Source organism: Rhodotorula toruloides, assembly GCF_000320785.1.
Source record: "Rhodotorula toruloides NP11 unplaced genomic scaffold Scaffold1, whole genome shotgun sequence".
Lineage (NCBI taxonomy): Eukaryota > Fungi > Basidiomycota > Microbotryomycetes > Sporidiobolales > Sporidiobolaceae > Rhodotorula > Rhodotorula toruloides.
In genome coordinates this window covers 1,340,535-1,362,668 of record NW_015622961.1, presented here as the reverse complement: position 1 = coordinate 1,362,668, position 22,134 = coordinate 1,340,535, and the positions used below count along the sequence as shown (strand labels likewise).

The window sequence follows — 22,134 nt, the reverse complement described above, 5'->3', positions numbered from 1 at the left end:
GATCGCTACGGGCTAAAGGATACGCAGAGATGCCGTTGATGCTCATTGCGAGATGTCTACGAACTCGGAAAAGTCGAAGTCGTCCTCGTTATTCCACAAGCCGTCTTGTCCGCTTGCTGCCATGGCCGAGAGTGGCTGGACAGGCTGAGCGTCGAGCTCGCGTGACCCGAAAGAAGCGGTGGAGCCAGGGCGGGACTGGCCACTGAGAGCGTGCGAGATGCGGTCCTGAGAGGGAGACAGTCAGCGCGTTTCGAGGACCGAGATGAGGGCGATACGCACGATGCGGTCGAAGCCAATGATTGAGCCGAAGATGGCGCGCCTGTCACTCGCCGACATGCCGAGAAAGTCGTTGAGCGATGCGATGGCGAGGATGGCGGACGCGGAGAGCTCGTTTAGGTCGGGCTGCTGAAGCAGCGCTGCTTCGTCCTGGGGTGACCAGGGTATCAGTCGCGTCGTATCGGATGGACAAACGATACGCACCTCCGTCGGGTCGTCGCAAAGCCATGCTCGCCCGTCCCACAGATCCACGACCGGCAGGTCTGCCTTTTCGGCGTCCTTCTCTCGCGACCACTCGATGAACCACCTCGTCAACTCTGCTGAATGGTCTGCGCCCTTCGAGAGTGCAAATTCGATGCCATGCTGTCCGTCACGGTATTCGGAGAGAGCAGTCGCAAGCTGGTTGAGCGCGGCGAGTACGGGCGGCGTGAAGGAGTAGCTTTTGACCGATCCGACGCGGGTCTGCTGTTCCTCGAGGATGACGACAAGGCGGTCGAAGCGCTCGGAGAGACGCGCGAGGGTCGTGAAGACGGGTTCTGCGCGAGCTGAGGTGGACTGCGTCGGAGAAGGGACCGCATTTCCGATGAGCGAGGCGAGCTTGATGTACAGGACGGCGGCGGAGGGGTTGATGATCAGATGCGGCTCGAAGATCTCGTTGGACGATGTAGGGAAGCGAGAAGGACGGTGGACGGGCACGATGCCGTTGTGCTGAAAGGCGAGGAAGTGCGACCGCATCTGAAAGATCGAGTCGAAGCCGACGACTCGGATGGTGTCGCTGGCAGAACGGAGATGGCTGGAACGAGCGACGAAAGAAGGTGCCGTGAACGGGATGGCGCCTGGCGGAGGGGATGACCGCTGCTGAGGAGCGACGGGGGGCTTGGTAGACGCCGACTGTTTCTTGTGCTTCGTTGGCGGCGTCTTAGCGAAGCTAGTCGGCAGAGGCGCTCCTCGAGCTGCGAGGAAGTGGTCGAGCGCGCTAGCCATTGACCAGGTCGGAACCGGCAGGGGAGAGACCGCAGGCTCAGCCGTTGGCGAACCGGTCGACGCAACAGGCTCATCGAGGTGAGCGGGTGGCGGTGCCCGCGTGTCGTGCTCCGTGGCGTGCAAACCGGCCTCCGCCTCGCCCGCTTCCGGGTCGACACTCCCGCCTTCCTCCTTGTCGAGACTGGACGAGGGAAAGATGAAGCCGAAGTCGCTCGAGTCGTCGCTCGGGCCGGCCTGCGGCTCGCCATCAGGCGGTAGTTGATCGTGCGCGGGCGAGACTGCTGCCTCAGGCGACCTAGGCGACGCAGACGATTCAGACGAGGCTAGCTGGATGAGCGCGAGTGCGCCAGTCTCCGCCTCGTCCTGCTCTGCCTCGTCAATGGCCGCCCACAGCTGCGACCCTTGCTCCACTTCTTCTCCAGACGGGGCGACGTTCGGCTGCTGGCGTTCGAGATACTTGCTGTCCAAGCCGAACGCTTTGACTCGAGGCGAGAGAGTCTCGTCGGACGAGCTTCGGCGGCACGTCGCGCTCATTGTTAGCGCTTTGGAGGCGAAGTCGAAGTCATCGTCTGGTTGCTGAGCGGTGTCGATTGACGGGAGAAGACCGGCGCTCTCGTCTGGTGCAGCCAAGTCGGCGCCGCCGTCGTCGAGGACATCCTCGAGCGTCTCGCCGGGCGGCAGCCTCCATGCTTGCCAGCTGAGTTCGATCGTGAGGGAGCGAAGGCCGGGAAGCAGAGACTGGGCGAAGGGCGTGCCGGACTTGCGCGCAAAGTCGGCTGGGCGAGGCAGACTTGGGGCGGCGGGAAGCGTTGCCGAAACCAAGGCGAGCTTCGGGACTGCCCACTTGCTCGTAAGCGCGAGTGTCCTACAGTGAGAGAAGGGGGGCGCACCAGGAAGACGGGCTTGGGCGATTACGGCGCCTTCATCGTCCGGTCGATGCTCGCCGATCGTCTGATCCGAGCTCAGCACATCCCATCTCCGCTTGCCGTGCGCATACGCGTCGCTGGTCGTGGTAACACTCGGCGCGTCGTCTTCGTAGTCGGAATCGAGCTGGTCGACCTCGACCTCATCCTCGGCAAAGGCGCTGACGTCCTCCCACCAGCTGCGAGCGGAAGAGCGCACGGTGAGCATTGAAACTGTAGCGCGAGCGACGGAGACTGACCTCCCAGCCTCGACTTGCGCCGACTTGATCCGCTTCTCGCGCCCGAAGGCAGGCAACTCTGCGCATGGAGCCGTCAGCTCTGCATAGCTCCAAGCAGGACGAGCAGCACTCGCCGATGCTCAAGTCGTTGTTCTGCGGCAAGTCGCCAACCTGCGAGCTCGACCAGACTTGCTGAGGGCCGTTGACCTTCTCAGACCGAGTCGACGTTGGCGGCGAGGAAGGTGGAAGGGTGAGTGCGTCTGCGCGGATCACAATCGTCAGCAAAATTCATTTCAGCAGAGGACGAAGCTGCTCACCTTCCCTGTCCCACTCAGCACGCAGGTAGTCTGCTCCTCGAGGCGAAGAAGGGTAGGCGCTGACTTCCGACGGCAGGAAAGCGTGGATCGTGTCGGCGGCGGGGTCGACGAACGCAGATTTGGGACGAGGGAAGATGGGTGGCGAGCCGATGCGAGGCGACTGCGAGGCGAATGAGGGTGAGGTGCGGAACGGCAATTCTAGAACGCAAGACGCACCTTTGGCAGGTCCAGCGAGCCGACCATGTCGCGCCACTCCTCCTCATCAACATTAGCGAGCGCAGAAGACTTCGCCTCTTTAGCTCTCTGGACGAAGTCGAGCCGCGTCTCCTTGACGTGCGCGAGCTGTTCAGGCGTAGCGACGAGCTTGAGCTCGCTGTGTGCGTGAAAGTTCAGCGAGCGTACAACGGAGATGGAACGGAGACGCACTAGAGCTCGGCAGGAGGAGGGACTCGCTCAAGCGCGAGCAAGTCGCCGTCGAAGTCGGGAGGAAGCGCTTCCGCCAGCGGCTTCAGCAAGTTCGGGACGACTTCGCTCGGGTCGAATGTCGCCATGCCCGTCTCCCACCTTGATCTGTCGGTTCGAGCGAGTAGGAGATCGTCCGAGACTCGGGGCGGGAAGAGCCAGGCGTCTGCACGAGAGGAAGGTCAGCGCTGCCCGCTTCGCGACAACGTACCGACGCACCTGCTGTCAGAGACGTCGCTTCGAACTCCTGGGCATCCTTGACTGCGTCCGCCAGATCCTTCCGCACCCGCTTGACCTCCTCGACCTGTCCCTTGCTCATCTCCCAGCGCTCGACCTCGCTCGCCCCCTTCTCCCACTCGCGCACCTTCCGATCATCCCAGAAATCGATATTGCGTTCGTCGTGACCGATCGCGAGGGGCGTCAAAGGCCGCGAGGGCGAGGGGAGGGCGAGCGAGAGGAGGTGGTCAGTCGAGGTGAGGGCGTCCGGAACGAGCTGCGAGGCGAGCGAGGCGACGTGGGCGCGGTGTACGTGCTCGAGTGAAACACCAGAATCAGTCTGCATGGTGGGCGAGGCGTGCGAGCTGCGAGCGAGGATGAGTGGAGCAGCGAGAGAGAAGGGAAGGTCAGGACAGCAGACAACTCTCGACGACAACGGTTGCGTGGCGCAGTGCATGCAGTAAAATGATGGCACGAGGGGTACTACCGGTCCTCTTCCATCCGGTCCGCCTGCTCTGCCGCCGCCGCGCCCTTCTCGCCCGCCTCCGGGTCTAGCGGCATCTCGACCTTCGGACTGCTCGCGCGCACAAACCGCTGCTGCAGCGTCGACCCCTCCAGCAGATCCTTCGGACTCAGCGCCGTGCCCGGGTTCGCCGCGCCATTCCTTTCCCGCTCCGGGCTGAGTGTCGTCGCGCTGCTCAACGCGACCGGTTCCGCCGTCTCTTTCCCTCCGCTGCCGGGGTCGACCTCATCAACCAGTCCTCCTGTCGGCGTCGCTGTTTCGTGTAGTGCTTTAGGCGGCGAGAGCTGCGGATCTGTCGCTGAGCCGGGCGGGATGGTCGGAGGAAGGGAGATTGGAGGGTTCCGAGGTGAAGAGGCTGGCGGCGGGGAAGAGAGGGACATAGGGTCGACGTCGCCGTTCTCGGATACGGTGTCTGACTTTCGAAGCCAGGGTATAGGGCTGAGGAGGGGGACAACTTTCGGAGATGCTCGAGGGCTGGCGGAGGGAGAAGGTGCAGGTCTTCGGGTCGCAACGGCTGAAGGCGAGACGGAGGGATGCGCGGGAGAGAGAACCACTCCTTGGCTGACGACGCCGAGCGAGTTCTCGATGGTAGTCGCCGAGGTGGACGCGAGCGGTTCTTCCGAATCCCAATCCTCGCTGAAGGCGGACTTTTCAGACGTCACGCTCAGGATGCGATTGACGGCACGCAGGTACTTTGGGAGGGACGTGTATTGTCGTCGAGGGTAAAGGGAGAGTTCGCATAGTCGCTGGATGGTGAAGGGAGGTCTGCGGGTGAGAATCGTGAGTTTCGTCCAGTATGCCGCCAATCCTGCCTACGCACCCGGTGAAAGAGTCGAGCGTGTTGTAAGCCCTCCCTCGTGCCTGCAGCGCGTCTTCTGGAGCGAGCGGCCAGGGTGGACCCATCGCAAGGAAGTTGGAGATGGCCTGTCGAGACGAGGAGGGTCAGCTGACCGCAACACGTTCTAGCGGAAACGCACGCACCTCTGCCAGCTTGTGCTTGATCATGTCCTTCAGTATAGGCCAGTCGGCGCTGCGTCAAGCGAGTACTGTCAGCCCACATCGCGCGACTCGATCCCGGACCCGACTCACTCGACCACGTTCGTCGAAGCCGTCTGCTCGAGCAGCTCATCGAACGTCGGCTGCCACTCAAAGTTGGCCGACAGCTCTGGCTGCGGGACAGCGTCTGCAGAGTTGTTGTCGCGCGAGTGAGTGGTGACGGCGGTGAGGGAATCGCGAGAAGGACGCACAGCCGTTTGCTGCCTTGCTGGGCATGGTCAGGCGTATCAGAGCGGCAGTCTCAGCTAGCCAGCAAGTCACAGCGAAGAGAGCGAGCTTCGTGGTCGAGATTGACCTTTGCCGGCGTCTGTTGATGAAGTACACTTCGCTCAACTGGCTTGATGAGTACTTTCGATGGGCTGAAGGGCCCTGCAGAGCTCCAGGCAGTTCGACGCGCGCCCGTCCGAGCGCTCGACCGTCCACTCTCGCCCTCGTCGACCCCCGACCTCCTCGAAGTCAACAGCGCGTCTGAGGGATGAAGCAGGGCGCTGGAGCGCGTGTAGAGGCAGATGACAGGTCTTTTCTTTACTGCTACAGCGGCCTGCAAGGCGGCACAAGCTCGATCTTCGTTGCTTCGGCTTTACCTCGGGCCCCTCGACCTCCTGTCTCCTCTCGAGGATGTCCTCCTCGCCGCTCGCAGTTTCTACTGCTCTCTTTCGCCCGTGTCACTGTTTCCGACTGCATAGGTCTGTGCCAACAAGGCTGTGGTACAGTCCATTGCCTCGCAGGTTTGTTGCCTTGTCTCCCTTGTCCCCTCACCCTTCACTCGCTCATCACTTGCCGTCGTTCGTCTTTCGAGCTTGCGCGCCTGCTCGAGACCTCACACAAAGCTCTTCAGAGGCGACTTGCATATCCGCCCACTCGCTCGCGTCTCCAGCACCTTCAACTTCGGCTCTTTCCCATGTCGATCCACACCTACGACCTCGATGGCGACGGCTACGCCGACACGGTTCTCTCCGACTCCTACCCATACCACACGGGCTACTACGGCGATTCGTACGGAGACTCGTACTACGGATCGGGAGGCGAATTGTACGGTTACGAGGGAGGACTCGGGTTGGGAGGGTACGGGTACGATGAGCCGCTCTGGGGGTACGAGGAGGGCTACTACCCGGACCTGTACGACTACACGAGCTTCGTCGACCACTCAATGCCGCTGTACGACGCGTGGGGTGACGATTCATGGGAAGAGGAACAGGTGCGTCTCGGCTCTTTCGTACGGGGATGAGCGCGAGCTGATCTTACCGATCTATAGTACGCCCTGGCCGACCTGATGGTGCGCTCGAAGTCTCCCGTTCTGTCTGAAACGCGTAGCTCACAAGTCCTCTGCTTTTTCGTGATCACTCCTGCGCTCGCAGTATTTTCAACGCCAACTCGACCTCGACAACGCGCTCTCCGAGTCCGAACGCCTCCATCGCTGGGAAGAACGTCTCGCATGGGAAGAGCTGAACGAGGAGGAGCGGGCTTTGCGGTACCGCGAACTCGCAGCTGCTGGCAGTCTCGGTGTGCTCGGGCTTTCGAGCGGGTTCTGGGGACGTAGGTTCGGCGGGAGGGATCTCGACTTGAGCTACTTGAGGAACGTCCCGCTCGAGCGGGGCTTGTTTGCGCCGAGCTACAGGTCGTCCTTCACCCGCTTTCCCAGTGAGTCCCGCTTCTCCTCCTCGACCGCTGAGCGAACCGACCGAAGATCGACTCTCGTGCAGCCCTCGCCCGCCGCTACTCGCCCTACTTCTCCCGCAACCGTTTCCGCGGTTTCGCTGGACCGCCGATCAATCCGTTGCCGAGCGCCAGCTACCGCTCGACGAGACTTTCGTACGGCAACGGCACGGGGTTGAGCCTGAGGGAGCAGGAGTTGAGGAGCAGGCTGAGAGTGGCGGAGATGAGGGGTGAGCTGGCGTCTCGACCGTATCTCGCAGCCTGAAGCTGACCTCGTTCGCACGCAGCTTCTTTGACCGGACTCTCGCCTGCTCAGCGTGCTCAAGCGTGCGTCATACTCATTTCACCGCCTTCGGTCACCCTACCTCCTCCTGATGCTCGTCGTTCGAGCGATCCACAGCCTCGACGACGCCCGCCGCCTTCGAGCCGAGCTCAACGCCGAGTCTCGCCTAGCCCGCGACATCGACCGCGCCGAGCGCCGCACTGATGCCCTCCTTGCCGCACGAGAAGCCGAAGCGGAGCGAAGGGAGATGAGGGAGGAGATGGCGGAGCAGAGGGGCATCCAGCGGCTGGAGAATGCGGCGGGGGACCTGATGGCGCGTCCAATGCCGGGCGGGTTCGTCGGAGGTGAGTCTGAGCACTTACTGTGCTCTCGACGAAGCTCACGACCCTTGCGCGCAACAGGAGGATACGGCGGGCGGTACTACTAAAGATTGAGTTTCTCGCTGCTTCTCCCTGCTCGTCGTCTCAGCCGCCGCGCAAGCATGTATGCGTTGTAACGTGTCTATTTGCTAGAGTTGGCCTTGCTTGCGAACGAGCGAGAGGGTCTTGACTTGACCTTCAAGCGAACAGCTGGTTCCCGCCGCTCGACTCGGATCTCCGCGCGGCAGCTGGACGCTCTCGAGAGCGCAACAGTGTCATTGGAAACCTCGCCAGAGCGTCGAGTACCGAGTTTGCAGCTTGACGTTGGCCCACTCACCCGTTTCTCCTCTTGCCCTCCTTCATCACGCTGGCCTTCGCTCCACACCTGCTTTGCCCGCTATTTTGGCCGCGCAGCTGTTGCTCAGAGTCGCCAGTACTGCATCGTCAACCTTACTTCGTCCGCAAGCCTTGTCGGACGAACCGGCCCCTTCATCAGTTACACAGGTCTCTCGACGCTCGCAAGCGAGTCGACGCGATGGGAGTCCTCGGATCATTTGCAGACACGGATTCCTACCAGTATTGGCTCCCCGACTCGACGTGGCACCGCTTCATGTCGTCGACTCCGCCAGCTGGACCGGCGAGGGAGGGGGAGGGAGGAGAGAAGCCGCATCCGACCACGATGACTGCATCTCTTGCGGTGCGCAACGTCCCGAAGCCGCAGGATGAGCAAGAGCAACACCGTCAGGACGAGAGCGTCGCACATCGTCGCCGTCGAACGCGTTCTCCCTCTCCGCTCCCATACCTGCCGCATTTTCGCCCCAGTGACGCGGCCGAACGTCTCGTCAAGTGCATCAGGGATCTCTCAAGCAGTCCGATGGCGCACGGCGACTCGGGAGATCTGCGCCTCTCCCTCCAGACTTACTCGGATATCATCGACCGTCTCAACGGCCTGCTCGCCGACATCACGCCCGTTCCCCGTCCGATCGCCTATGAACGCACAACGACTCCTTTGTACTCGCCTGCGTCGTCGACTGACTCCCCTCGCGACCCTGTCTTCGAAGGCGCTCGTGACCGCCAGATTGTCCCTGCACCGCTCAAGTCGTCCTGCATGGTGCGCCTCCCGGCCGAGATTCTCCTCAGCATCTTCCTTCTCGCCCGCGACATGCACATGGCGGAGGAGACCGAGCCTGTCAGCCAAGACGAACGCTTCCAGCCGCCGAAAACAACCCGTTCGTACGCGTTCTCGACCGACGCGAAAGGCGCCTTCTACTTTTCTCTCGGCCTCGCGAACGTCTGCAGGAGTTGGCGCACTCCGGCAATTGCGGTAAGTTCTCGTCCTCTTCGCTTTGCGAGCTGTGGGACTGAGGTAGGTCCTCTTCTCAGGCCGCGCTGCGCAGCATCGTCCTGCCGTCCGGCGCTGCTCTCCGCGACGTGATGACGCTCCTCCCGACGTCGTCGTTTAAGAGCGCCTACGCGTCTCAGATCGCCGAGCTCAAAGTGCTTGTCATCACCGGCCTCGATGCACCGGCGTACAATCGCTATGACGACGTGCGCATGCCCGGAGCGCCCGTCGAGAACGGCAAGCAGGTGGATGCGCTGCCCGTGTGCGCCCACATTCTTTCGATGCTCCCCAACCTGCAGAAGCTCGAGATCGCCCTCTTTCCCGCTCGCGCCAAGATTAATGTAAGCCTTTCCAGCCTTTCACTTACGAGAGGGAATCGCGCTCACCTTGCTTATGCAGCTGTTCCACGGCAATTATCCCTACCGCAATGCCCAAGACTACCTCGCACCGGTGCGTACCACTCACGCCGGCTCCTCCAGCACATTCCCTGAACTGACTCCTCTTGCAATCGCTCATCCAGGCTCTCTTTTCCGCCTTGACTGGCCTTTCACAACTTACGTCGCTCACGTTCTCCTGCGGGATCGACTTCGAAGACCTCGAGGCCATCTTCCTCAATCTCCCGCTTCTCCGGCGTTTCGCTGCTCAAGCCATCAGCGACTTCTCCGAGACCGGCGCCATCTCGTCGAGCGTCGACCACTCCGCAACACGTCTTGCTTCGTTCCGCGTGGGTCGCGACCGTCCGAACAGCGGGAGCGACGTCCAGCCCGCCCAGCTCGCCTGGCTTCTTCGTCCGCCTTGTTCCGCCCGTTCTCTGCGCGAGCTCGAGTTGCACGTATATGTGCTCGACGGGAATCAGGTCGCGGGACCGTCTTTCGCCAGCTCGGAGGTTGAAGCGCTGCTCCAGCTGAACGGTAGCGCTACCGAGGTTCTCATTCTCAATGACACCGCTGAGACGGGACGGGTGCGTCTCGCAGTCCCTTCCACGAGAGCAACGACACTTACGCACGCAATGCAGGCGAGTCCGCTTTCCGCCCATTCATGTGCGTTCCGCAGTCTCTTTCTCCTACTTCCTCCCAGCTAACGCCTGCTCCGCCAGTCTCCGATTTTGACGCCACCTTCGCGATCATCTCCGCACTCCGTACCCTATCGATCGACTGGTGCTACACCGGCCCGACTTTCATCAGCACCGTCTCGTCGCTCGCCCACCTCCAGCATCTCGAGATGAGCGGCGCGCCGCACAGCACGCCTGCGGCGACCTTCCTCTGGGCCTTGAAGCACAGCTTTCCTGCTCTCAAACGGCTCAACCTCAGCGGGGACGTGACAGGCTCGTCGGCCGGACTGTGGAGCCGCCCGCGAGCCCCAGCGAGGGGAAGGACCGACTGGACAGGCTCGACGATCAGGACGATTCAGGCGATCTGCGACGAGCGCGGCATCGAATACTCGCTCAAGGACAGGGCTCTTTACTACTGAGGAGGAGGAGGACCGCTTGTCGCGCTTGTTGAGCTTCGCTTGAAACGTACAAGGTTGTTCGCTTGAATTTGCTGCGAGTGAGAGGACGCCATCTCTACGTTTAAGAGACCTCGCTACTTCCGCAAAGCCCGCTCGTTGTACTCGACCAGCTCGTCAAACTTGACCTGTGTGCCGCCAAAGATGTCGAGGGCCGAACCGAACGTGAGATCGACCTTGCCGTTCGAGAGCCGCTCGACGAGGGCGAGGTCGTCGGCGCCTGTAAGTTGTCGTCAGCGAGAGAGCGAGGCGCAGGAGCAAGGAGACGCACTCTTCGCTCCTCCAGCGTACGTCGTCGGGATGGTCGTCCATTCGCCGAGTTCTGCGAGCGGATCTGATCAGCTTCGTCGCTCGTGAAACCACCGCCGCCGTGACGTACTCGTAACAAGCTGCTCGTCGATGCCCTTGCACAAGCCTTCAACATCCGCGGCGTGAATGAGGAACTCGCTGCGAGGTGCGGATCGAGCCAAGGTCAAGACTCGCTCAACGAAGAGCCGGACAGGGCGACGCACCTGCAGAACTGAGATAACCGTGCGAGCGATTCTATCGTGCGAGAGACGAGTCAGTAAGTCCTCTAAGAAATGAGGGGAAGGAGGCAAGGCACACCTGCGTTGACCTCCATGTCCGTCATGACCTGCCACCGGTCCATCGCGACAATCCATCGGTCGTCTCGTCGCCGGCAGCTACAGTTCAAGCACATATAAGCTCGAGGAGGCGGAAGGGGTGAAGCGGCCATCGCACCTCACGTCAACGACCAGTCGCTCTTTGCCAACCTTCTCGGCGAGACGCCGCAGTCGTTCCTCGTCGAATTTTGCGCCGGGGAAGAGGTAGGAGGTGACGATGATCTGCAGAGGAGTGCCGAGTCAGCGAAGCCCGAGACCAGTACCAGGACAGCGAGGCGCACCTTCTCCGCTCCGGCGTCCAGCCATTCTTGCGCGTTCTCCTCGGTGATCCCGCCGCCAATCTGCAGTCCTCCTGCACGAGGTGAAGCGGAGCCCGAATCAGTCCATCATTCTGTAGGGAAGATTGCGGAAAGCGGGCGAACCTGGCCATGCCTGCAACGCCTCGCGAGCCGCCTTGTCGTTGCCGGGTCCCAGCTTGATCACGTGTCCCCCAGTGAGGTTGTGCTTGCGATACAAGTCGGCATAGTAGGAGGATGGGTGTCTGTGAGGAGCGGAGTTAGCAGGCGCCGACTCTTGTCCAACCCCTTCAGCGATGCTTAACGCACTCGGAGACAAAGTTGGTCTTGAGGTTGTCAGTGTCGAGGGAACCGCCAACAATCTGCTTGACCGCGCCGTTGTGCAGGTCGATGCAAGGGCGAAATACGCTCGGCTGAGGCGGTAGGAGGTCAGCGCGGGGCATCATCTGTGGGCTTCGGGGTCACAGAGAGGACCGTGACGCACCATGGCTGCTTCTCGGGGTGTTCTGACGGAGCGGGCGCTTGGAGAGATGAGAAAGCGAGATCGGGGAGCAGACGGCTAGCGAAGCTGTAGGACAGGCTGGGTAGAGTACAGAGCTGTGCGAGTCTGTAGGGCTCAAGCAAAAAGTCCCACGAGCTGAGGAAGCTGCAGGATGTGAGCCGTTCACGATCGAAGAGGAAGGCGACTCTCTGCCGCTTGACCTTGCGCGACCTTCCGCTCTTGCTGCTCGAGACAGGCTTGACACGCGCTCAGACTGCTCTAGACAGCCACCACAGCCCGCCCGCACCGCTCGCAGCTCGCTCCGCCTTCCCTGAATCTCCCCTCCGCCTCGTCTCGACGCGTCCCTCGAAACTCGCGTGACAACCCGCAGAGATGGCTACCGAGGCAGACGAAACGTCCACGGTGCGTTTGAATGACCATGTACGCGCTCGCGGGCCAGGCTGACCCGTTCATCGCCCTTCACAGCTCTACAAGAGTATCAATGAGGTGCATCGCAGGCCGCTGGAGGCTGAGCAGGCTGAAAGGAACGCTGACACCTTCGCGAAACTCGCTACAGGAGTACAAGATCTGGAAGAAGAATTCGCCCTTCCTCTACGACCTTGTCATCACCCACGCCCTCGACTGGCCTTCCCTCACTTGCCAATGGCTGCCAGACAAGGAGACGTGCGTGGCGGACAACCCGTTCCGTGAGCCGTGACGAAGGCTGACCAGGTCCGACCGCAGCCCTGCCGACAAGGACTACACCGTCCACCGCCTCCTCCTCGCTACCCACACCTCGGGCGAGGACAACAACTACCTCCAGATCGCGACTGTCCACCTGCCGAAGCCTCAAGCCGAGCTGAGCCTCGACAAGTACGACGATGAGCGCGGAGGTGCGTAAAGGGGCGGCTCCTATCGACTGCCGAGCCTCGTACCGACTCGTTGTCCGTTCTCTGCAGAGATTGGCGCGCACACCGCTACCGAGCCTCGCGTCCAGATCACGCAGTCGATCAACCACACCGGCGAAGTCAACCGCGCCCGCTACATGCCTCAAAATCCCGACCTCATCGCGACCAAGACGGTGATGGGCGACGTCTACGTCTTTGACCGAACGAAGCACCCGAGCCAGCCGATTGGCAACGAGTGCAAGCCCAACATCACGCTGAGGGGTCACTCGAAGGAGGGGTGAGTACCGAAGCTGGCAGTTCGAGGAGGCGGAACGGCGACTGACGGCTCCTTTTCCCCCTTGTGCAGATACGGCCTGTCGTGGAACCCGCTCAAATCCAGGGAGGGACATGTGCTGAGTGCGTCGGAGGACACGACCGTCTGCCACTGGTTCGTCTCGATTCCTCGCCGCTCTTTTCGGATCCTCCTCACCTTTCGCTTTGCCCTTGTAGGGACATCCGTGGTTATACGAAGGGCAATTCGTCGATGGACCCGCTCAACGTCTACCGAGGGCACACCGCGATCGTCGAAGACGTCGCGTGGCACAACCTGCAGGAGGACGTCTTTGCGTCGGTCGGCGATGACCGCATGCTGTTGCTGTGCGTTTCCCTCCGGGCTTCCTCAGTCTCCTCTCGCTGATGAAGTCTCTCTGTGCGTCGACAGGTGGGACACGAGGGGCCAGCAGGGCGCGATGAAGCCGACGGCACGGGTGCAGGCTCACGAGGCGGAAGTCAACGCCGTCGCTTTTGCGCCGCACAACGAGAACATCCTTATCACCGGTTCGGCGGACAAGGTGCGTGCAGGCGAGCCCACTCCGCAAGCCTTCCAAGCTGACGACTCCCGCCTCCCAGACCGTCGCGCTGTGGGACTTGCGCAACCTCAAATTCAAGCTTCACACGTTCGAGTCGCACCAAGAAGAGGTTCTCCAGCTCGCCTGGTCTCCCACGAACGAGACCATCTTCGCGTCCGCATCAGGCGACCGACGGATCAACCTGTGGGATGTCAGCAAGATTGGGCTCGAGCAGACGCCCGAAGATGCCGAAGACGGTCCGCCCGAGCTCATGTTTGTGCATGGAGGACACACGGCGAGGCCGACGGATCTGGCGTGGAGCCCGAACGAGCCCTGGACATTGTGCAGCGCGGCGGAGGACAACGTGTTGCAGATCTGGACGCCGAGCAGGTGCGTTCCGCCTCTCCCGCTTCTCTCGCTTGTGAGCTCGAGGTACTGACTTTGATCGTCTTCCCCAGCACCCTCGCCAACGCCGAGCCCGTCGTCGAGGAGATCGAGCTCGAGTAGAAGCCGCTGTCTGCCCTTCCCGCCACATACCTCCTCACGTTCTAGTCGTACTCGCCTCGCATCGCTTCGAAGCGTACTTGTAACCATACTCCTCAGCGTTCTCGCAGATCCGGCCGGCTTTCAACGCGGGAGTCGGCGGAGGATCAGTCGGCGTTTCGCTCGCTTGGACGGGTGGCATACGTGACCTCCGCTCAAAGCCTCTGTCCTGTCGTGCCTGCAGGCTTCGCGCACACTGGAACGGCTAACGCTCAAGACCGATGCCGCAGGCGAAACCATCGCTGCAGTGGACCCGCTCGCGCCCCGATCCTCCCGTTCTCATCCCCTCGCTCTTTCGCGAGCAATCTCCTCTCGATGGTCCTTCTCGCTCCTGCGCTCTTCTTCTTGCTTCCTTCGCGCCGAGTGCTGCACCAGACGGCGGAAGCTCACAGGGCGAGATGGCGGCCGCCGACTCCGCTCCTTCCTCCGCGGCGGTACTTGCGGAGCAGCAAATCATCCTCCTGAAGGCGCACAGCGCCATACTCGCTCTGCTATTCGCAGCGGTGTTCTACGTGAGTACGCTCGCCTTACTCGCAGCGATCACATCGAGCTGACCTCGCTTCGTGCCGTCTCGCAGGGCATCGCCCTCTCCCTCGCCGTCTGCTACTTTCGACGCTCCGCCGGCCAGATCCACGAACCGCTTTTCGTGCGAGCCTACGTTTGGACAACGCTCGCTGGCGGTGCAATCTGTCTTGCGATCCAGGCGACGGCGCGTCTGCCTTGAACCTCGCTTCGTGTGAAAGGCGCTGACGATCAACTCCTCCCAGGTTCTGAGCCAGGACATTACGACTCTCGTCACGATAAGCACGTTGCCGTCTTCGCGGATCACCGTCCCACAGACGCTGGAAGCCTGGGTGTGCGCGATGGTCCGCAAGCCTTTCCGCGCTCTCTTTGCGCGACGGCCGAGTCCTGACCCGCTTGGTTTCCGCAGTTCGCCGTCGAAGTCAAGGCGTACTACGTCTACCGCGCAGTCCGCGTCACGAAGCACCGCTTCCTCCAAGCTCTCGCTATCCTGCTCTGGCTCGGTACGGTCTGTGGTTTCCTCGGCTGCGCCGTCGTCACCTTGCAAATCCGCCTTGGTGCTACTATCCCGCCCAGACAGGTACGTCCCGGCGGCTCCTTTTGCTCGAGCGATGCGAGCTGACCATTTCGGCGGATGCGAACAGGCTGTTGCCTGGATGCTCGCAGTGCGTCACTTCTCGCCTTCACTCCCGCACCGTCTAACGCAATGCATCGTGTAGTCCGCCTGGGTACGCCGAGCGTCCCCGTCAGCGACGAAACAAGCTTAATTCTACATATTTCAGGCCTTCGCAGCCGACGGACTTCTCTGCGCGTCGGTACTGGTCTACGAGCTCGTCTACAAGCGTCGCGCTGCCATTGTTAGAAGCTTGTCGATGCATCAGTTCACCGTGGTGGCGGTGAGCAGCAGCGTAGCTCTGCGTGCGCCCGACTCGTCCCATCCGGTTTGGATCTCCGCTCGCCATCCTCTCGCTTGTGCAGTGCCGCTACTCTTCAGCATGGCCGTCATGGATACCGTCGCCTACGTCACGCAGAAGCCGGTCCATGTTCAGGTGCGCGAGCGGGACGAGCGGGAGTGGACCGGAACTGACGTCCTTCTTTCCTGCTTGCAGACGGGCTTTGCCATGTCGCGCATCTTCCCCTTCGTCTCGTGCTGCATCGTCTTCACCTGTGCGCGACCCCACAGCCTCGCTCACGCAAAGTTGACGGCTGACGAGGCCAGCGCGCCAATCGAACCGCTCGGAACCCTACAGGCCTGGTCGAACGCCCCTCGCTCGGCGTCCGCTACGTCAGCGCAACTGTCTCCAACACGTCCTGCACTCGGAGGGAGGGCACGAAGCAGTCAGCCTCGCACCCATCCCTCCACGACCGCCCTTCGCAGCAACTCTACGACGTTGCGGTCCTCTCCGCCGAATATCCGCCTTGCCGCCTCGATGACGCTTTAAAGGAGGGTACGGGCGGCTGCGAAGCGCCGCGCGACAAGAAGTTTGGCAGCAACCCGCATACGCCGCCGCTGACGGGCCCAGGAGCGTCGGCGCAACCTGCTCGAGCGATTCGAGGCGAGCGCAGGTCGAGCGACGAGACGAAGGATGAGGCTGACGATGAGCAGATCAGCCTGCGAGGCTTGCTTGCGCCGAGTCCCGTCTGAGGCGGATGACCTTCCCAGACTCTTTTCCGACCTCGCAGTCTGTTTCCTCCGTCCATCTCCGGCAGAAGACATGGTGCCAGTACTAGTCCTGTAGCCTTGCCAATATACCCGTCTATCGCGATGACTTCCGCTCAGCATCGTGAGATGGCCCGTAAGAGAGGGTGAAGGGTCGAGCAGAGAAAACGCTCGCGACTCGCATCGTGCATGCAAGGCTCGTTGGCCAGATGGATTGCGATGAGTGAGGCGTGAGAAGTACAGGTACAAGGCTGCAGTAGGCGAGACGGCCAAAGGCGAGAACACGAGGAGACGGTACAACCCTTCGTCAAAAGAATCCGACAACAACGCGAGAACGAGAAAGCACAAAAACGTCGAATGAGAAACCCCCTCACCACACCCTCTGACCGCCAATCGAGCTACCGAAGACATCGGCAGGTGACGCGCGTCCGTCGTCCTCGTCGTCGCTGCTCTGGCTGAGCTCCGAATCGGTGTCGGCCGCTCGAGCGCGGCGGAAGGACCCGCCGTTGAGAGCCTGGAGGTACAGGCCCGTCCCGGTCGTGTGACGGCGAGGGAGGTTGGTCGTGCCCGGATGGCGCGGGGCGTGCTGGGTGTGGTGGTGCTGAGGCGCGTGCGGACGCTGCGGCTGAGTCGGCGGCGAGCGTTTCGAGAGGGGAGGGGAATGCCGAGTCGCAGGCGAGGGATTCGGTGCGCGCACGCCGCCTTCGTCCGTCTGTGCGCGGGTGACAGTCGGCTGGTGAGGCTGCTGAAGCTGCGAAGGCGGGACGGCGGGCGCAGAAGGAGGTCCTTGCTGTTGCATCGCCGCAGCGAGGTTGGTCGAGCTCGCCGGTCGCTGGGGGAGCGGTTCGCCCGGCATCGTCGGACGACGAGGCATGCCGCCCATGATGCGGTTGCGCGTCTGGCGTTCCCAGAGCAAGTTGCGGCGGAGGGACTCGCTCAGTTCTGTCGCGAGCATGGCGCGGCGGGTCGTTCGGGGCGTTTGGGGAGGGGCGACGACTTCCTCCAACTCGCGCTGGCGGCGTGCGAGAGCGGCAGCTGCGGCGGCCTTGGCCTCGGCATCCGCATCGACGTCCTCGTACTCGGACGATCCCTCCTCCTCCTCTTCCCGCTCCGCAACCGGTGGTCCCCGCCCGCCGTAGCCCTCACCCTCATCCGAACTCGACTCGAGCTCGACATGCTCCGGCTTGCCCTTCAAGAAACTCTTGCTCCTGCCATTCGCGCCCAACCGTCCAGCCGTCGACTTCTCACTCTGCTGCAACCTCCCGAGCGTCGGGAGAGCCGACATGCTCTTGTGGTTCCTGCGCATCAAGTCCGCGGTCGAGGGGTTGCGGTCCGAGTCGTCGATGAATTGGTCCGGGTGGAACAGCTGCGAGAGCAAGCCGGGCGGTCGGCGGGTAAGTTCGCCCGGCCCACCGGTGTTGGCGCCGTTATTGAGCGTCGCAGTCGATGCGGTGCGCTGCTTGGCAAAGAGGTTGGTCGAGTCGGACGCTCGCGCTCCTGCTCGACGAGCCGAGTCGCGCGCGATATCGGATTCGGTCGAGTACTCGGATCCCCAGCCCGACGAGTCGTCGTCCTCCTCCTCCTGCTCGTCGGACTCAGTCTCGCTCGCCCACTCGTCCACTTCCTCCGCCTCGCCCCTTCCTCCCTTCCGCTCGACCTCCTTCCCCTTCCCCTTGTCCCCCACCTGCACGCTCTTCTTCACAGCCGAAGGCGGCGAAACAACCACCTTCATCCCCGCACCACTCCCTCCCGACCGTCCACCTCCACCTCCAGCACTCGACCGACTGCCCTCCTCATCCGACTCGGGCGACGAGATGAAAAAGATCTTTTTCGCTCTGTCTCCCCCTGCCCCTGGGCCTGCGGCGGGTGGAGGGTGGCGGAACGCGGATGGGCCGGGACCTGTTCTCTGGACTTGAGCGGATGGTGGAGGGGGAACTTTGGCGGGGGTCGAGGTGCTGCGCGAGGACGAGGCTGAAGAGGGAGATTTGAGCGCCGATTTGGGCGGACTCGGACCGAGAGAAGCGAGGGTCGTAGCGGGCGTCGGGGGAGGGGCGATCGCGCCTGGTCCGGGTCTCGCCTCGACGGACGCGGGTACGACAACCTGAGCCTGCTGCCGCGCCTGCGGGGGAGAGGGCTCGAACCCCTTTACGAAACTCGCAGGCTTGAAGGACGCTGCCAGTTCGGCTGTCGATTGGGCTCGACGGGAGAGGGAGAGGTCGGATCTGTTGCGCGAGTTGGAGAGTGCGAGCATGGCTGTTTCCGAGGGGGTCATGCGGATCACCTCCTCGGGCGTAGGAGGGGAGGGAGAGACGGCGGCTGGACGACGAGCGGCGGTGGCGGGCATAGTCGACATTGCGAGGCCGGAGGGGACGCGGCGGTTCGGCGGCGCGGGAGGCGGAGGCGGAGCAGGCTGGTGCGGTTCTTCGGGTGCGTTCGCTGCGGGCGTCGAGGCGGAGCGGGAGATACTCGACGAGTTGGCTCGACTGCGCTGCCGCGCCGAAGTCGAAGCCGACGAACTCGATCGCGTGAGGTCCGCTGCGGCGGGGGTAGGCGACGCCGCCCTCGAAGCCTGCAACGACGCCGCGTTGAGATTATCCGGCGCACTCGAACCCCTCGATCCGAGCGGTGGCTTGTTCAGCCCGTTGACCGTGGCGCCATCGACGCTCCTCGCTCGACCGGGGACGGGTATCTCCGGCAACCTCTGCAAGTCCGCAATCATGCGCTGCAGCGACCCGCCACTGATGACCGGTGCGCCGCCCCACTCGCGCGAGACGCCTCGTCGCGCGAGAGGCGGTCGAGGAGGAACGGTAGTCGATGTCCGCCCGCGGGACGTGTCGGTTTCGGTTGCGGATCGGGGAGAGATGGATGGGGAGGGGTGCTTGTGGGTGCTTGTGGAGGGAGGAGAGGCGCGAGTGCGTGGTGGAGAAGCGGGCGGGACCGACTCGTCCTCCTCCTTCTCGTCGACACTGAAACTCGCCCCGGTATCCGTATCCGACGCCTCTTCCCACTCTGGATCGCTCCAATCCGCCTCGACGGCTTTGGGAGAGCCCTGGGCGGACCTGGGAAGGGGCACGCCGTCGCGCCTGCACCCGCCCGACTCGTACCACAGCCTCCACGAGAGGTTCTCCAACCGCCTGCCATTCTGCAAGTTGTCCTTGCAGCGGGTGAAGACTGTCACGCGCATCCCACTCGTCAGCCGGACCTACCGCGGAGAGAGGCGAGGACTCACGAGACCACAGTTCGGACAGCGAGTCGAGGTCGAGTTGTCCGAGGCTGGCGAGCGAGTCTGGTGCGAGAGCGAGTACGTGCGTCGAGAGTGCCGTGTGCATCTTGTTCCCTTTCGTCCCCCGCGTGCGCTCGAGCTGGGTGGATGTGAGTTCGCCTCTGTCGCGGGTTATTGTCACGAGCTCAGCTGGAGGTCCGGTGGGAGTGCGAGGAGAGTTGGCGCGGGGTGAGTGGGGTCGCGGTGCGAGATCAGGGTGGATCTGGCGAGTGCGAGTGTGGCTTGAGCGAGTGCGCGAGAGAGCGAAGTCGAGGTGAGCGGTGGCCCCGGATCTGGCGGAGGCGCGGGTGGGGGAGGACGCGAGGACGGTCGAGACGGCGAGGTCGGGCTGCGTCGGGCCCTAAGTGAGCTAGCTTGGCTTAGGCTGTGGTGGTCCCGTGAGCAGGTGTTTGTCGGCGAGTTGCGGCCCTGTGAGCCGACCCGCACTCGCACTTGGCCGAATCCAGCAGCACCACACCCCCGGCTTGCCTTGCTTCTCTCTCCTCTCGCTCTCACCGCCGAACTCCGCTCTCTCGCACTGGACACTCACGCTCCCTCGCTTGCGAACCCCTTCGACCCAACGAGCGAACGGGCGCGAACATCCCCCAGCTCCGTCGCGAGCTCACCGCAACGCCGCGCCTGCCCGCCCGAACCCGCGCATCCCAGCAGCGCAGGCCAACAACCGCTTCTTCAGGTTCGGCGATCTGCGACTCCTGCTGATTCTGCGATCACAGAACGTTGAAGCGCTGCTCGCCGAACCTCCGGGCGAGCAGGAGGACGAGGACGGAACGTTCTTGCTGGTTACCTCTCTGCGCTTGCTCGGCTTCGACCGGGAGTACTGGTCGGAAACGACGCCGAGCCTTTGATGAGCGGTCTGCCGGAGGGCAGACGAGCAGGGACAAGTCGCTTCACCTCCTGCTGCTTGAGAAGGCTTTCTCAAATCCGTCCTTGCTCCTCTCGCTCGCCTCTTCCGCCTCGCACAATGCGAAGGAGAAGATGCTAGTATTGACAACAACCTCCAACTGACCAACCCGCCATCGCTGAGACTTCGCCGCCCTCCGTAACCCTCGCTAGACCATCGCTCCACCTCTCCCGTCTGCTAAGCTATTCCGCACACCGTCCTTCTCCCACTGCGACCCGCCCTCCTCCCATGATTCCGTTTCGGAAGACGACAAGGCGGGCGAGAGATCCGTCTTCCCATTCCCTTCTCCTCGCGACGAACGCTTCTCCTCCATCCCTCTCGGCTCCTCATCCTCCTCGTTTGCGTCGGCGCGTACGATCGGAACGGCATACACCTCCCTCTCCAACTGATGATTTCGCAGGTGGAGCGCTGCGCCGGTGCTGGGGAGTGTGAAAGTCGGATTCGTCGTCGCGGAGGCGGAGGTAGTGGAGGTGGTGTAGCGCTTCGTGAGAGATGAGCGTTCGAGGAGGCCTGCGGGCGTTCGAGCGAGCGTCAGCATGTCAGCGAGAGACGAGGGAGGTTGAGGAGGAGTAGTAAGGGGATGCGGGACAGACAGGTGAGGACTATACAGCACGAGACGAAAGGAAAGATGCGCGACGTAGCGAAACCCGTCTGCGCCCGACCATGCAATCGTCAGTTCCGCTGTCCGCTGTGTGAGAGAGGGAGAAGCGAAGGTGGCGTACCTGGATGTACACGGGATCTTGGGAGACGTAACCAATCGTACCCATCGTCGCCGTGCTAACAAGCAACAACGCTGTCCTCCTCCAATCCATCAGCCCCTCCCCAACCCCAACACCTGAGAGCGAGTTGAGAACGCACCAACCAACCCGCTACTCCTCACAGCGACGACCGTAAACTGCTGCACGACCGAACTCCTGACGACGCTCGAGCGACGCTTGTAGACTAGTTCGTAGAGGAGGATCGAGGCGCAGAGCAGGCCGTCGGTCGTGAATGCCTGCGCGCGAGTCGAAGCGGGTGAGCGAGGGAGCGCGCGGAGAGGGAATGAGAGGGGAGGGGGAACGGACCCAGGTGGCCTATGCGAGGGGCGGGGTCAGCAAGTGGAAGAAGACGAGGGAAGGAGGAAACGAACAGCGAAGATGTAAGTCAGGACCTGCTCGCATCCGTCAGAAACCGTCAGCCCGGTTCGCTCATACCTCCCCGCCTCGCCTCGCAGCGCACCTGTCTAGGCGGTACGACCGCCCCGAACCGTATCCGCGTATTGGTCACCGCGAACCCAAGGAATCCGCTCAGCGCTCCGAGTTCGAGGAGAATCGCAAGGGCTTGGAGGAAACGGTTGTGGGTGACGCGTACGGCGCGGTAGACGTAGTACGACTCGACGGTGAGTGCGAACTGCGCGAATGGGGGGAGGTTGGTTCAAAGAGGGAACCGGAGGACGAAGGTACGCACGAGGAAGACGACCCAAGTTTCGAGTGTCTGCGCGACGGTTGGTCGGGCGCCTGGCAGTGGCGGTACGCCCGTCGAAAGGGCAGTCAAGAGCTGGTACAGCATCTGCACGCACGAGCAGGTCAGTGCATCGCCGCAACTTCGAACCGCGAGCGCACTCACGGTCGCCTGGATCGCAAGATACGCCGTTCCGCCCGCGACGATCGCGAGTACATAGACCCGCACAAACACCGGTTCGCTTCTCTGCCCGGCGGAGCGTCGGAAGTAGCTGGCTGCGAGCGAGATGGCGATTCCCTGCGCAGACCAAACTGAGAAGTCAGCCTCACGGTACTCGTCGAGTCGAGTGATGGGAGGACACGCACGTAGAAGACCGCTGCGAACAAGAGTGCCAGGACGGAGCTGTGCAGTCGTAGGAGGACCAGTTGCTTCATCGAAGCCAGCGCGGCAGCGGCGGGAGAGGAAGCGGCGGGTGAAGCCATCGCCGTCCTCGTTGACCGGTGAGCAGGGCGCAGACAGGCGCGATGAG

The 22,134-nt window shown here is 62.7% G+C and overlaps 9 protein-coding genes across 9 annotated transcripts; 4 read left to right on the top strand and 5 right to left on the bottom strand.

Annotated features, from left to right (window-relative positions):
• Positions 1 to 42: 42 nt before the first annotated feature.
• On the bottom strand, positions 43 to 3,742 carry RHTO_00555 (uncharacterized protein; the record flags this gene model as incomplete). Its single annotated transcript, XM_016414239.1, has 9 exons — positions 43 to 225; positions 280 to 426; positions 481 to 2,096; positions 2,151 to 2,362; positions 2,532 to 2,661; positions 2,719 to 2,878; positions 2,935 to 3,091; positions 3,145 to 3,346; positions 3,400 to 3,742. The coding sequence occupies 9 exons, from the start codon at positions 3,740 to 3,742 to the stop codon at positions 43 to 45; spliced, it is 3,150 nt and encodes a 1,049-aa protein (XP_016277246.1).
• Positions 3,743 to 3,879: 137 nt separating this feature from the next.
• On the bottom strand, positions 3,880 to 5,191 carry RHTO_00554 (serine threonine-protein phosphatase 4 regulatory subunit 2; the record flags this gene model as incomplete). Its single annotated transcript, XM_016414238.1, has 5 exons — positions 3,880 to 4,684; positions 4,740 to 4,843; positions 4,901 to 4,949; positions 5,009 to 5,102; positions 5,167 to 5,191. The coding sequence occupies 5 exons, from the start codon at positions 5,189 to 5,191 to the stop codon at positions 3,880 to 3,882; spliced, it is 1,077 nt and encodes a 358-aa protein (XP_016277245.1).
• Positions 5,192 to 5,876: 685 nt separating this feature from the next.
• Positions 5,877 to 7,341, top strand: RHTO_00553 (uncharacterized protein; the record flags this gene model as incomplete). Its single annotated transcript, XM_016414237.1, has 6 exons — positions 5,877 to 6,173; positions 6,334 to 6,616; positions 6,679 to 6,861; positions 6,919 to 6,958; positions 7,032 to 7,258; positions 7,316 to 7,341. The coding sequence occupies 6 exons, from the start codon at positions 5,877 to 5,879 to the stop codon at positions 7,339 to 7,341; spliced, it is 1,056 nt and encodes a 351-aa protein (XP_016277244.1).
• Positions 7,342 to 7,808: 467 nt separating this feature from the next.
• Positions 7,809 to 10,085, top strand: RHTO_00552 (uncharacterized protein; the record flags this gene model as incomplete). The annotated part of the gene is made up of 6 exons (XM_016414236.1): positions 7,809 to 8,597; positions 8,657 to 8,956; positions 9,015 to 9,065; positions 9,136 to 9,576; positions 9,631 to 9,655; positions 9,712 to 10,085. 6 exons carry the CDS (start codon positions 7,809 to 7,811, stop codon positions 10,083 to 10,085), a joined length of 1,980 nt encoding a protein of 659 aa, XP_016277243.1.
• A 113-nt stretch (positions 10,086 to 10,198) lies between these two features.
• RHTO_00551 (1-(5-phosphoribosyl)-5-[(5-phosphoribosylamino)methylideneamino]imidazole-4-carboxamide isomerase) lies at positions 10,199 to 11,527 on the bottom strand (the record flags this gene model as incomplete). The annotated part of the gene is made up of 10 exons (XM_016414235.1): positions 10,199 to 10,341; positions 10,393 to 10,443; positions 10,501 to 10,568; positions 10,634 to 10,664; positions 10,728 to 10,804; positions 10,863 to 10,966; positions 11,026 to 11,096; positions 11,167 to 11,285; positions 11,350 to 11,453; positions 11,525 to 11,527. The coding sequence occupies 10 exons, from the start codon at positions 11,525 to 11,527 to the stop codon at positions 10,199 to 10,201; spliced, it is 771 nt and encodes a 256-aa protein (XP_016277242.1).
• Positions 11,528 to 11,914: 387 nt separating this feature from the next.
• On the top strand, positions 11,915 to 13,763 carry RHTO_00550 (histone-binding protein RBBP4; the record flags this gene model as incomplete). Its single annotated transcript, XM_016414234.1, has 10 exons — positions 11,915 to 11,944; positions 12,008 to 12,028; positions 12,099 to 12,205; positions 12,266 to 12,414; positions 12,481 to 12,706; positions 12,776 to 12,856; positions 12,919 to 13,065; positions 13,130 to 13,259; positions 13,318 to 13,646; positions 13,715 to 13,763. The coding sequence occupies 10 exons, from the start codon at positions 11,915 to 11,917 to the stop codon at positions 13,761 to 13,763; spliced, it is 1,269 nt and encodes a 422-aa protein (XP_016277241.1).
• A 434-nt stretch (positions 13,764 to 14,197) lies between these two features.
• Positions 14,198 to 15,966, top strand: RHTO_00549 (uncharacterized protein; the record flags this gene model as incomplete). Its single annotated transcript, XM_016414233.1, has 10 exons — positions 14,198 to 14,311; positions 14,377 to 14,445; positions 14,567 to 14,665; positions 14,731 to 14,901; positions 14,966 to 14,986; positions 15,041 to 15,049; positions 15,104 to 15,239; positions 15,300 to 15,370; positions 15,431 to 15,488; positions 15,572 to 15,966. The coding sequence occupies 10 exons, from the start codon at positions 14,198 to 14,200 to the stop codon at positions 15,964 to 15,966; spliced, it is 1,143 nt and encodes a 380-aa protein (XP_016277240.1).
• A 385-nt stretch (positions 15,967 to 16,351) lies between these two features.
• Positions 16,352 to 19,310, bottom strand: RHTO_00548 (DUF1752 family protein; the record flags this gene model as incomplete). Its single annotated transcript, XM_016414232.1, has 2 exons — positions 16,352 to 19,152; positions 19,211 to 19,310. The coding sequence occupies 2 exons, from the start codon at positions 19,308 to 19,310 to the stop codon at positions 16,352 to 16,354; spliced, it is 2,901 nt and encodes a 966-aa protein (XP_016277239.1).
• A 1,181-nt stretch (positions 19,311 to 20,491) lies between these two features.
• Positions 20,492 to 22,087, bottom strand: RHTO_00547 (uncharacterized protein; the record flags this gene model as incomplete). The annotated part of the gene is made up of 10 exons (XM_016414231.1): positions 20,492 to 20,646; positions 20,759 to 20,816; positions 20,888 to 20,958; positions 21,024 to 21,159; positions 21,230 to 21,238; positions 21,295 to 21,315; positions 21,384 to 21,554; positions 21,612 to 21,713; positions 21,771 to 21,902; positions 21,971 to 22,087. 10 exons carry the CDS (start codon positions 22,085 to 22,087, stop codon positions 20,492 to 20,494), a joined length of 972 nt encoding a protein of 323 aa, XP_016277238.1.
• Positions 22,088 to 22,134: the final 47 nt, after the last annotated feature.